A 14897-nucleotide genomic window follows, 5' to 3' on the forward strand; every position below is an offset into this window, starting at 1 on the left:
GTTAGCTCAAATAACAGTTTAGAAGAATTTTGATTTTGGGGTATGTAGTTTCAGACAGTAGCTATTACAGTGGTACATACATGATATGATGATGGGTTTATGTGGCACATTAATATTGCTTTGGGATACAGAAAAATTCATATGATACAATGAAAATGCAATAAATTTCAATATGTTGGGTGTATGTGTAGTATTTTCTGGGACTCTGTCGTATGGAAATTAGGATCTCATCTCACATGAATAATACTAGGTGAATTAGTTTTGTTTTTGTAATTAGATTTTCTGTTTATATGTTTCCATATAAAATACTTACAAGTACAATCCTTGAAAATATAGCATTCAGAAGTGTGTGATCTGGGTTAAGAACCCTGCTTGCCCAAGTATGAAGTTATACTGTACTTGTGTGAACTAATTATGCAGTTTGTATGAACCAACTTATGTTTTATTTTTATTATTCAATAAAGTAGTTATGACTCGTCAAAGTTTAGAAAGTGCAAACACATAAATGCTCACTAGTTTTACCTGGTTTGTCTGAAGTAGTGTTGGGACTGCTAGTAGTAAATTGGAGGCAATAATGTACTGTAACAGGATGCCATAGGTAGTACGACATCCGGGTAGTAAGAAGTTGTTGCACATCAATTGATGTTTCTAAACTTCCTCTGTATACCTAAATTCTTTCTCTAAATACCTCTGTATGAATCTTATTGGGAACCATGTTTATTTGACTTAAAAATTTCTTGTGGTGACAGTTTAGTAAATATATATATATATATTTTTTTTTTTCTCAAGTAACACAATCTGTTTTTATATTTACATGTTTAAGTTTTTCATATCTATGAAAGAAGTTTAAAATTTTTATTATTTTTTCTTTTGCTGATATGAATTTATTGTTTTTACAGATTGTGTACATTTGCAGCTATACAGAGATAGCAGAGATCGTTATAAACAAGGTCAAACCAAGGCTTCATTATCACTTCAACATTTTCTAGCTCTTGAAACTGGTAAATATCACCTTATAAACAAAATTTGATCTGTTTTTTAAAAATGTTTTTCTTTATTGCATTAGTTACAATTTTTTGTTTAATTTAAAATACCACACTCCAATAAAGAAGTTAATTTTGAAATAATACAAATTTGATGCTCTTTCAAGTTTCACATTAAACTTGCTTAAAACAAACATCTTCAAGTGTTTTTATTAATAAATAATAATAATACAATGTCTTTATTAGCAGTATTTTAACCAAATATCTTCTACTACATAACACAGAATACAGATCATAAAAATAGAAAAGAAAAATAACATTAATAATTATAAGAAAAAAAACAATTCTGCAGACTGTCTCAGTCATCTGACTGTCAGAAAAATTTTCTTCTAAACAAAAAAAAATTTAATAATTAAAGATCTGTATGTATATACCCACATGTGTTACTAAATTATTGTAAAGTATAAAAAAAATAACTGTTGAATTTTTTTTCACTTGATAAATAATGGATCTCTCCAAGATCCATTAAAAATAACTTAATAATGTAACAAAAAAAATTATTCAAAAATTTATCTCACTACTAAATTAAATTTATAATATTTACTATAGAGACTTAAACTAGTCATAATTTGCTCATTACTAAAGAACTGTGTTTTGTTTTTTACTTATTTATAAACTCAACTAGGATTGTGCATATAAAAATAAAATACATAATGGAGAAAATGTGATAACTTTACCTCACCTGGATTGCATAATGGACACCTATTCTCAGTTTTTCTCGGGTCATATTTATTTAAATACTAGTATATCAACTCAGTTCTGTATTTGAACATCCACTTAATTAACCTGAATTGTTTGTTACTGTAAACATAATTGGTATCACAATTAATGTCCTTATACAATAGCGCCATATGTCTTTTACGTATTTTATCAGTATTCACTTTTTGTATAAATAACCATACCTTAAATATACCTTCATTAAATATCATTTATATACCTTCTGGTTTCATCTTTAATTTATCACTTACTCTTTGATAAATTAAAACTTTTTTTTAATGAAGAAACAACATATTGTGTGTGAAAATATGCCTTATTACTTCAGTATTAATAAACACCCAGTAAAACTTGGTAACAGCTGTGTTTTATTTGGTTCTAGTAGCATATTTCAACTATTGATTGAATGATCAACTGTAATTGAGTTAGATAAGTAGATATAATTCTTATTCATAACATATGTATTATATAGATCATGCCAATAATGGGAGGTTTCATATTCCTAAATAGAATGGTAGGTTTAGTATTTGCCTAAAAGAATTAAGAAAAACTGCAGAAAACAGATCAGAGTAAAATATTAATGAATAAAAAATGGTAAAGATGAGTCCATATTTATACATGATAAGAAAAAATAATAACTGCATGAAATATTACAGTAGTTATGAAATTGATTATTTTAAAGACAGTTTTATCTACAATATCTTAAGATCATAGTCCTGTCATCTAGAGAGACTGAGCCTAAACCTCAAAATATTGTGTTATATATGTCCTTAAGATGTGAAAAATTGCATGAAGTTTTTATTTTTTATTTTACCACCTTTTTAAAATTTGTTCAATATCATAATATTATTTATCACATAAGTGAAAAAAGAACTAAAGATTTTATAATTTTTGTCATAATTTGTTTTTATTTTGCATATGTCATCAAATAAAAAATTTACATAACATTTACTTTATTTTCCTTGCAACATTATGTTTAATAAATGTTAGTTTTCCTACTTATATTTTTTTATATACCGGGTGATCATTTGAAACGTTACTACATTTATTATTCAACAGCTATCAGTCCCATCGTATTTTTGTTTGCAGGCATGTATATCATTCTTGGGGAGAACGTTTTTAAAATAATTTCAAAGGAATGGAACCCACCCTTTCCACTACACCTACCCCAAGTCAAACATCTTAAATGGTATTTAAGATTTAATTACATTAATTCTCATCATTTAATTACGTTGATTGATGACTTGAAAAGAATAATGAATTTTGGCAATGATAACATTTAATTACATTAATTGATGTCCCAAAAAGAATAATGAATTTTCATGAAAAGAAAGTGAAAATCTGTCCACCCCTTCACTCGGTAGGTGCAAAAAACCATTTGGGATAGTACTTTTTTGAAATTTCAGTCCAACAAAAATAACTATAAAATTACATGATATTACTTCTTAAATCATTTGAAATAATCATCTGTGGATTAAAACTGTGAAAATTATTTTTTTAATTACAACACAAAACTTTGCTCTTAAATGTTTTCTAAATTTTCAAGGATTGGAAACTTATTTTTTTAAAATGAGACGATATAGCTTGTGACGCCTCATTAGAAGGCCCTTTAAATGACAAATAATTTGGTACAAAAAAATTAAGTATGGTTGACTGGTATTTAAGTTATGATTAAAAATGTGTTTTTTTTAGGTTATGTTAGGATACAATGTTACTGACCCAAAGCATTAGGTGTGAAATCATCTGTTCTTTTTAAAAATATGGGTTTTTCATTTCTCCAGCATTAAAAAAAAAACGTTCCAATAGATACAGCATTAAACATGCAAAAATCGTCAGTTAGACATACGAAAACCAATAGTAAGGTTAACTTCTTTGCTGGCAACTTGTTGAAAAATTTATCACCTTGTTATAACAGGTTATAATTTTCTGCCAGTTTTGAGCTCTTAGTTTCTATAGTAAATGTTTGCAACTTGTTTTCTATGTAATTTGTGGAAAAAAGTATTTGTTGTATTTATTTCATCATTATATTTTATTTAGACTGTGTTCTTTAGTTAAAATTGGCATTTGGTTTTTGTTATTGTTCCATCATTTGGACTTTCATTTTTTGTCTGTTGTAAATTTGTCTCGTTAAAATGACTGAACTGATTTTTACTTTTGGAGAACAAAATAATGTGCTAGAAAAACTGCCCAAGCTCTAATGAATGGCATCCAAATAAAAATATTTTGCACTCTACATTGTAAAACTTGTAAAAAAATTCCAAGAAACTGGATCTGTCATGAATAAAACATGTGTAGGGCAGAAGATTTTAGATGAATTAACTATGGTTGAAATTTTGAGAAATGTAGTAGCAAATCTTCAGAGTTCAATTTGTAAAATATCCTGTGAAATTGGGATTTCTTATGGTTCTGTTTTTACTACATTAAAATTGAATAAATTTTTTCTGTATAAAATTCAACTGCATCAGGACTTGCATGTGAATGATGCTAACAGAAGGATTGAATTCTGTGAAAAAATGATTCAATTAATAGATGATGCCAATCCAATGTTTACGAAATAATTTTTTTTTTTCTGACAAATGCACCTTCTTTTTAAATGGCTTTGTTAATAAACATAACTGCCAGTACTGGAGTGATGTAAATACTCGTTTTCAATGTTGGAAACAACAGCTTCCTGAAAAAATAAATGTGTGGGTTGGAATTTATGGTGATAGCATAATTGGTCCAGTATTTATTGATGTGAATTTGACAGGTGAAAAGTATTTGCAGTTTCTGAATGATGTTATTCACCCACTAATAATCCATGCCTTAGAAAATCAATTAGATGACTATGGAAACATGTTACTTAATGAAGATATGCTTCACTTTCAGCAAGATGGAATGCCTGCTCACTATTCACTTCCAGTTTGACAATGATTGGCCGAATGTTTTCTGGGCATTGGATAGGTAGAAGAGAAATAGTTGAGTGGTAGGCAAGATCTGCTCATCTTACATCACTAGACGTTTTTGTGTGGGGTCATTTAAAATCAATAATTTATAAAGAAATTCCTGCTAACATTCAAACGTTGAAAAATAAAATTGTAAGAGCATGTAGCGATGTAACTAAAGAAACTTTAATAAAAGTAAGATGTAAATTTCAACAAAGACTTTATTATTGTTTATAGGGAAATGGGAATCATGCTGAACAAATGATTTAAAAATTGATACTTTTATTTATATTGGGGTAAAAAATATGTGTTTCATTTATTATGTCTTAAGAACTGCTATTGTTAAAAACCAACAACAAAATTAACTAATGAATGATTTAAGCTCTATTTTTTTATTAAAAATTATTAATTTATCAATTAGTTTTTATGTAATTATTTAATCATTAAGTTTATCTGGTAATCAATCTTGCAACATGTTACCAGCAAAGAAGTACATTTTTTTTATTGGTTTTTTGTATGTTTAACTGATGTTATAATGCTGTTATTATTGTTATGTTTTTTCAAAGCTGGAGAAAATAAAACCCATATTTTTAAAAAGAACAGACAATTTCAGACCTAATGCTTTGGGTCAGTAACACTGTATCTCAGCAGAACCTAAAAAACACATTTTTAATCATAACTTAAATACCAGTCAATCAATCTGTATTTTATTTGTACCAAATTACTTCTCATTCAAAAGGCCTTCCAATGACGTGTCACAAGCTATATCATCTTGTTTAAAAAGAGTAAGTTTTCTACCCTTGAAAATTTAGAAAACATTTAAGGGTGAAATTTTGTGTTGGTAATTTTAAAAATGATTTTCACAGTTTTAATACACAGATTATGATTATTTCAAATGGTTTAAGAAATAATATCATGTAATTTTATTGTTATTTTTTTGGACTGAAATTTAAAAAACGTACTACTCCAAATGGTTTTTCGCTACTACCGAGCAAAGGGGTGGACGAATTTTAATTTTCTTTTCACAAAAATTCATTATTCTTTTCGGGTCACCAATTAATGCAATAAAATGTTACCATTGCCATTTAAGATTTTTGAATTGGAGTAGGTGTAGTGGAGAGGGTGGGTTTAACCCCTTTGAAAATAATTTTAAAAACGTTCTCACCAAGAATTGTATACATGCCAGCAAACAAAAATATGATGGGACTGATAGCTGTTGAATAATAAATGTGGTAACTTTTCTAATGATCACCTGGTATATCTACCATAGGCTATTTTATTTATCTAATGTCAGAGAGAAAATTAATGTTCTATCATAATGTAATATCACATTTAAATGATCTATTTTCATCATGATTAATATTAAAGAGTATATGAATATTTTTCAGTTGAAAATTGTCTCAGTGTAATCAACATATCATTATATTAAAAGAGGTATTTTTATAACATGAAATAATATGTAGTAAATAACTTTTTTTTATAAAAAAATAATAAATAAAACAGAATTTTTTTTTTCATTTATCAATGAAATTATAAAAAGTCCTTCACATTGGAGTAATTTATATTTATTTTTGATCATGATATCTTATTTCTTTGTATATTTCATATTATTCTGCATCCCTTTATATAATGATGATCTTTAATTTATATATTTTTTTATTTACATAAGGTTTCACCCTTGATAAGGAGTCTAACACAATGGCAATCATATGTCAAGATGTAACTGTTGTATTAGCATTTGATACTCGTGAAAGACTGATCCAGTGGCAAGTTAAAATAGCCAACAACCTTGGTGAAGGTTTGTGTAATTTCTTTCATTTTTAAGTTATTTTCATTTGGTTCACATTGTATATATGATGAATTACTATTGTTAAAAATATATTGTTACTAATATTATTATTATTAATATAATATTTTTTTACTTTACGGGAGAATAATAATTATTTTTATATATATTGTCAATTAGAATGGAAATATTCATTACATATTTATTTATATGATCTCTTTCAAAATATTCAGAATCATTTTATTTTTTACAAACATTTGCTTTAATGTTTATAAATTGTTTTAGATAATTTAAAATATTTCTGGAATTTTTAACAATATAATTTTAACTGAAAAATGATGTAATTCAATGTCTTAAGATAATTTTAACAAATAACAAAGTATTTTAAGTGATATATAATTTATATTCTTTGCTCGGTTAGCTGTGAATCGTTGATTCTTCAGTTGTTTTTATAAATTGTTTTCTCCATTATTTAAAAAAAATAAAAACAATTTATAAAATATGTTTCGTATAGTTCATTTTTAAGTTAATTCATTTCAGTCAAAAGAAATCTTATAAACAATTAGAATCGATATAGATGTGTTAAATTTTCATGGCCCACTGTTAATTTCAGTACATTTTTTATATTGTTTCACTTGACTTTTATTTCCTCTTTGAAAATTTCTCCTGCAAGTAATTTATCCATCTGCTAATACATTTTTCAATTTTTCATCATTCTCAAACCATCTCAATTTCAAAGCTATTGCTTAAGTTGCAGAAAAATATTGTAATCTTTTGGTGTAAGTTTGGGGCTCTAGGGAATCTTATCAAAGACTTTCCAACAAAATTGCTGAACTTTTGTTGAACAGTTTTGCTTGTTGTGTGATGTTAGTATTATTTTGCAGAACACAATCCCACTAGACAGAATCCTGCTTATTTTATTTTGAATAATTCATCAAAGTTGTTCTACAGTTATATAATATATATCCACAGACACAGTTTTTCCATTATCAAGAAATTTTACAAGCAAGATCCTTTTGAATCCAAGAAAAAAAGCTGAATATTACATTCTTTATTATGAATATTTATTTGTTTTTCTTAAAAAAAGTAATCATCCAGCCTTGCTGAATTCATTGTTTGGCCCATAAAATTCACAATTTCTTTTTAATATCTGCCACAGAATTTTGGTGGTTTTTTGCCACCAAGAAATAAATCATCATTTGGACCTCACATTTGATGAGATTACTTTAAAATGCATATTGATTTGATATTTAGAACATCTTAACAAAAATATGATTGAACTATAACCCAACAACCGACTACTGATATAGACTTGTGTTCTATGTAGTACCTTCATTCTGTGAGTATATTAGCAGTAAATGTAAATGAATTATATTATAAATGTCCGTATACTTATTCTTTTGTTGATGTTATCTGTTCACCATTATCATCACTCAAGTTGTGATATGAGCTTGTTCTTGTGTTCTATATAGTTCTTTTTTCTTACTAATGGGGTATTCCATTTTAATTCAACAAATGATCAGTGCATCACTATTTTTGATTTTGATGCTATTTGGTTTATGATAAATACCCACCTTATGGAGGCCAAAAAAAAATTTTTTCATACTTTTAAAAAATTTTTTCTTGAGTAATAAACTCGCCAACAGGTAAAAACAGTTATCTTTATCACTTTTTCCATGAACTGCAGCATTGTTATTTTACATCGTACAGACATCAAAAAGGGCATTTTGGAAAGAGTAAAGATGGAGTAAAAGAAAGAGTAAAGAGTAAAGTTCATCTTAGTGTACTCAAAATTCATTTTATTTCATAACTAAATCTTATAATGTTTCCTGAAGTTACATTTACAAGTTGTTTTTTTCAAATTTTGGGCCCAAAATAAATAATGAAGGTCTTAGGGTAACAGGCCTATTTTTTACCTGTTACTCTTAGGTACTAGTAGTACTTATAAAAAAATTGGACTGTTACCAAGTATTCTTCAAAAAAAAAAAGGCCTCCAAATCTGAAGATTTTGAAAATGTCTCATCTTTGGGGCCCAAAACCCATATGAGGGACAGGTGGAAAAAATCTGAAATGTGTACAACAGTAAGTACTTTTTATGCACTTTAAAACCATATATAATTTATTTTGTTATTCAAAGGGGTTGACGATTAATGAAGCCAACAAAACTGCTAAAAACACCATAAACATCCTTCTATCTGTAAACAATGCATACAAAAATACTGATGTTATGTATTTTTTTTCAGATTATAAAAATTACAACTAAAATCATTAGAATGAATAAATTGGTAATTAATAAATAGTCAATTACAAATTGATAAATAGTCAAGTTACAGAATGATAAATAATAATTACAAAATGATAAACAATTCAAATATATTAACAAGTTGTTCAATTCACTTTTACCTTATTTTACTTCTGCTAATGGAAGTTATGAATAAATCTTGCACTTTTTTACAACAAACTTAACTAACATAACTTAGTGCTCCTGCTTTTTTTTTTAATGAGTAGAATTGATAGTCCTCATTCATCTTTGGTGTAATGTGTCCTCTTCCATTAGTTGATAGAAAAAGCTCTGAAGGTGTGAGAATCTTTAAATATTTTCCAGTTAAACCCATGTTTGATTATTCCTCAATGATTGCTTGAATGAAGTACCAGGACCCTGGGAATGGAAACTGTATTTGATATTCCTCTTCATCTTCATGTATTTTGACATCAATGACTGCCTAACCACCACTTGCTATCATATATGCCGCAGACATAATTTTTACATTTTGGCTTTGGTAAATCTATAAAGCAATCAGAAACACTAATGTCCTTGTGTATCGATACTAACGTAAATGTTTTTAATTCAGAGGTTGCCCAGACTTTTAGAATACATTTCTGACTTGTTGGAACATAACTGTGAAAGGTTGTTTCTGAAACTGTTGTGATTACCTGATAATGAGAACTGAGGTATTCTTCAATCTCTTGAACATCTTTATTATTTTCAGTAAGTTTATCTAAGTACTCTTGAAATGGAAGAATTTGAGTAGTTAGTTCACAACAGTCAGCAGAAACACACTGTTTGAAGATAATTTCAGAATAAAAATCATCCCAACTCTCTTGCAGTAATCTGAGTACTTCATTAATGCCTGGAGATTTTTCATACTGTGACAGCATGCACATTTCATTTTCTATTTCACATACCATGGTTGATAGGAGAATTTTCAATTGTGTGTGTGGCACACACACACACACACACACACACACACACACACACACACACACACAAACAGAGTGAGTACCTGACCCACCAGCCAGAACACAAAATTTAGGTCTTAAATTAGCAAATTTTGAAAAACCAATTTTTAAATTATGTTTTGCTTTGAAGGCTGTGTACACAATTCTTTTAAGTTACATAAGATAAAGCTTTCTTGAATATTAATTTTTTCCCCATCAGCTTGTCTTACAGACATAATCCTTCTTGCCTGACATCATTCAGGTAAAAGTCTTGGATACATTTAATAGCATTTTCATCAATTACATGACTGGGCTTCTTTTTACCGATTTCTGGGAAAATTCCACTTGCTTTAACTAATTGTTTGGATTGATGGAAATACTAACACAACTCATTATGAAATTTTTGAATGCTCCAGCTGCTTGGTAATATACTTAAAATATTAATTTTTTCCTGAGTTGTTGTACCTGTTTTCATTTTATCCTTTATTTTAATGATTAATTCTTCATATTCCCTATCTAAATCAGCATAATTTTGTGGTACTAAACTGGTTTCTTCTGTAGAAATATTTAAATCAAAGGAACTGTTTAATTTACTAGTTACTGACTTGTCTATTTTTGTAACTTTATTTTTTAAAATTGGTATCTTTGCGCTGCTCAATAATTTTTGAAACTTAACGGGGGAAATGCCAAGTGATGAACAAGCTTTATTCATCGACTCGACTATAATACATTGAGGCTCAAATACATCTTGACATTCCAGTTTGCTCAAAGATATTTCTCGAACAGATTTCTTAACTGGTTTAGTATGACAGCTAAATGAGTCAGAGCAACTTTTCCCATTAATATGAAAATATTTATCTAACAATTCGGTTTTATGAAAAGTACAGATATTTTTTTGTTTCAGTACATCCACTTCTTAAAGATATCAATGTTATTTGGTGTTCTGAACTCTAAAATATATTGTAATACTGAAGATCTAATGTAATTAGATCTTCAGTATTGAGAAACTGGAATAAGACAAAGTCTTATTCCAGTTTCTCTACAGCTAAAATAAAAATTTCTCTAATTAATAAAATAAAAATAAAAGATATTGCATAAAAGAGAAGTTCACTGCTAATAAAATTACTTTATAAACAAGTGTGCATTATCTAACAACTGTATTAACACTAGGACCAATACAACATATCACATTGAAATCAAAATAGTTACTGAGCTTTCCACAATGTTTTATTTAGGATTATGCAAACATTCATGTCTATTCACTTTTGTGTTTAAACATGAGTTTGTGTGTGGCAGCATTGGTTGTGCTGTTGTCTTCATGCTCCCCCAGCAGAAATTCTGCACAACATTCAGTATGTGTATAGTGTCGTCAATATGACATGACCTTTACAGGTTTCGTCCAGCATAGAAGTGCATTCAGTGATCTGATTTTTGTGGGAAAAAATTTCAATTGTGAAATTCATTGCCAAGTTGTTGGACTATACAGTGAGAATGCAATGTCATGCCCCATGATCACAAAATGGTGCCAAATGTTCAGAAATGGAAGAATAAATGTGGGTGATGTGCATGCTGGGCGTCGTTCAACTGCAAACATGACAAGTAATGCAAAATGAGTGAATAAAATGATCTTGAGTAACTTGCACATTAAAATTAGAAAGATTGCAAGTGAACTTAACATCGGTTATGGTAATGGGTTTGTGATATTCATGATTAGGTTTGTTACCGTAAGATGTGTGCACCATGGGTGTCACATCTATCAACTGACAGCCACAAATATCAATGTTTTGTGTCTGCTCTTTCTTTTCTTCAACATTATTCCAGGACTGGTCCACAGTTTTTGAAGCAAATCAACACAGGGGATGAGAGCTGGGTGCTTCATTACATTCCTGAGACTAAACAAGCATCACATAAATAGAGACACAAAAATTCACAGCAGTCAAATAAAGTGAAAACATTCCCATATGTTCAAAAGGTTATGCTGACAGTCTTTTTCAATTCTGAGGAAGTTGTTTACTGTAAATTTATGCCCTGAGGAACAACAATTAATGCCGAATCTTACTGTGAGACTTTAAAAAAATTGCATAAAGCCATTAAAGATCGAAGACCAGGAAGATTGAGCGATGGGTCGTTTTTCTTCACAACAATGCTATTCCTCATTCAGCTCATGTGACAAAGGAGCCAAAAGGTCAAGTAGGAAGTGTGGTCTTATCTGCCTTACAGCCCTGACCTAGCACCCTGCAACTGCCACTTTCTCAAGTGAAACCTGGGAGGGGGGGAGTGTTTCGCTGATGATGATGAACTGAAGGAAGCGGTTCTTAAATGGCTGAAAGAAATTGGACAAAATTTTTATGAGAGTAGAATTGAAAAACTTACCACAAGGTATGAAAAGGGTTTATAAAAACTTTGTGATTATGTCGAAAAATAGATAAAATTATGTAGTTTTTTGTTCAATACATCCCTAACTTACTTTCTGATCCTCCCTCGTATTACATATCTAACACACATCAGAGGAAGTATTCGAATATGTTTCCCTTTTTTGTTTAACCACTGAATTATACATCTTATATAACCAAATTTTTCCTTGATTCATAAGTTGACGGAGGGTTCAGTTAACAGCTTGAGGTGGTTTAGGTCATTTGGATTTAAAGTAAATATCATATCTCTCACAATTCTTTAGAACAAAAAATAGTAAGTCATAAATCATATGAATGTAGTGCCCATCCCCCTTGGTATTCCTCAATATCCTGTTCATTCAGGAAAAGTTTGATTATAGAGGTCTTAATTTGAAGAGCATACTGATGAAGTTCTTTCATCTTGCTGCCAAACATAAGGATAGCCAATTTCAAACTCAGGTTGTTTATTAGTTTTGGAATAAAAAACATCTCAAGTTATGAAGTTATAAGTTTTTAGACTTTCATCAGAGAAATAAGATCCCACTACTACATTTTTAATGTTCCCAAACCAGACATGAATTCTTCAATACATTAAGTTCTTTCTCCATAATTATTAGGATTATTATCTGACTAATAAGTAATAAATATGTTGGTTTACTAGGTCATTCAATTTGAAGAATTTTTATTAGACCATATTAATGAGCTAGAGAAATGAGGATCTGGTCCATAATGAAATAATAAGTTACTAATAAAATTTCACCTTTCTGTTAAAATTATCTTCATGAAGAGTATGATGTAATTGTAGCCAAAAATTTCAATTTCCATTCCTTTAGAGTATTTCAGAAACTTGTTCTGGGTATTTCCAGTCTAACAGAAATCTTTCTAATTGATGTTTAAGGGCTCTTTATTAAAGGCTTTGCACAAAAGTATTTTCTAAAGTACAACAAATTAGTTTTTGGCTTACCTAACATAGAGCATCTCCATTGCTTATAGTGTTTTTAAATTTTATGTTCAGCTTATGCAATTATTGATGGGTTGGCAATGATTATTAGAAAATTTCATTTGTAATTCTTCAAGATCGACAGCAGTATCCTTATTTTTCCACTACACTTGAATGAGCAGCATATAAACTCATTCTTGTTTTGGGTACTTAAATATTATTATTCACATTGCAGATATACAGATGAATTGAACCACTGGTTAATAATAATTATATCAGTTTTTACTACCAACTGCAAAAACCAAAATTTCCCATCTGCTACAGAATTTAAATCTGTGTAGATGGGAAATTGGCTTTCAGCCCACTTTATACTTTAGGTTGACTTAATATTCGTTATTTTATTGCAGCACTGGTATAGATCATGCTCTCACTTAAGATGTAATTAAATGGAACAAGTTTCAGTAGTATCTAAATATGACCTGTTGTGTATCAGTATTTCTGGAATACTTTTTTAAGTTAAAATTTTTGTATTACATGAGTAGTAATCTTTTTTTTAAATTTATATAAATTAGTATTTAATTTACATATTTTGTTATGCTTATGCAAAAGATCTACATAATTAACTTATCTGATTAAAAAACCTATTTTTACTGTAATGATGATAAAATGATCTCAAATACATAATTTGGTTACTAATACCTTTCTTTTCTTTTTCCTGTTTAACCTCCGGTAACTACTGTTTAGATAATTCTTCAGAGGATGATATGTATGATTGTAAATGAAGTGTAGTCTTGTACCTTCTCAGTTCGGCCATTCCTGAGATGTGTGGTTAATTGAAACCCAACCACCAAAGAACACCGGTATCCACGATCTTGGTTACTAATACCTGTGTAATGTATAATACCTGGTTAGATGTGAATGGTTTATGTTAGACTTGAAGCAAATCTTCTTCAATTTTATCTAAATAAATCTATTGATCACCAATAGTGATGTATAAATTGTAAATTAAGCAGCTGCTTAATTTCTAATCAAATAATCTCTGATTGGAATAAAATATATTGTTGAATGTTGAATTACATTTTAACCAACTAAACATATGAATTCAAGGATTTTGTGTTGTTTATTTTTTAGATCAACAGTTTCTCATTCAAATTATTTCTGTACCACCTCGAGCAAAAATAGCAACAGGACCAGCCCACCTGCATGTACAAGAATATCGATTCAGCCTTACTGCTGGTGTACCACCTAGATTGCTTGGCTGTTGGGAAATATCACAATTGAGGTATAATTTTTTTCATAATAGTATAAGAATCCTGATTATTTGACCTTACAATACAAGAGGACTTAAAAAAAACTATCAGTACAGAAATAAAGTAGGATGCAAACAGACATGAAAATAGGTAAAAATTAAATAAAGTTGAGTAAGTAAAATTTCATTTAACACAAAATTTTAATAACTATATAATTTTATTTGGCTTGGTGGAACATGCAAATACTTCTGAAAAACTAAAATATAATTACTCACCTTACAAAATTATGTGAATTTAGGGGATTTCCCTACCATTTTAAAATGTGCATCATTAACAATATATCTTCCAGTAACCTTATCCTACTCCACACTAATCCACTAAACAAGAACACGCATAATTACCTCAGAAAAATCTTCTAAAATTTTAAAGAGTTTATGATAATTTTTAATATTTCTGCAAATTTATCACTAAAGAAACATTTATCTAGAAAATATTTTTAAAGTATGCTGTTTGAATTTAAAACCAAACAACTGATACATTTTTAAAAACAGAAGATAAGTAATTACTTTAATATTTGTTGTTCTTAGTGGCACATAACAGCATTATTTATTTAATTTAATAAACTACC

At 28.8% G+C, this 14897-nt stretch overlaps 1 protein-coding gene across 3 annotated transcripts in view; it reads left to right on the forward strand.

The window, feature by feature from the left end:
* The window catches only part of LOC142319351 (uncharacterized), a 725216-nt gene that overhangs the window by 659859 nt on the left and 50460 nt on the right, over positions 1–14897 (forward strand). For 2 of the 3 annotated variants that reach the window (XM_075356557.1, XM_075356555.1), the window contains exons 4-6: positions 900–1001; positions 6351–6479; positions 14151–14301. In XM_075356557.1, the coding sequence (XP_075212672.1) occupies positions 900–1001; positions 6351–6479; positions 14151–14301 (382 nt within the window). The remainder of the gene's footprint in view (positions 1–899; positions 1002–6350; positions 6480–14150; positions 14302–14897) is intronic. The other variant, XM_075356565.1, reaches the window with a different exon arrangement.

Source organism: Lycorma delicatula, chromosome 1 (assembly GCF_047948215.1).
Source record: "Lycorma delicatula isolate Av1 chromosome 1, ASM4794821v1, whole genome shotgun sequence".
Classification (NCBI taxonomy): domain Eukaryota; kingdom Metazoa; phylum Arthropoda; class Insecta; order Hemiptera; family Fulgoridae; genus Lycorma; species Lycorma delicatula.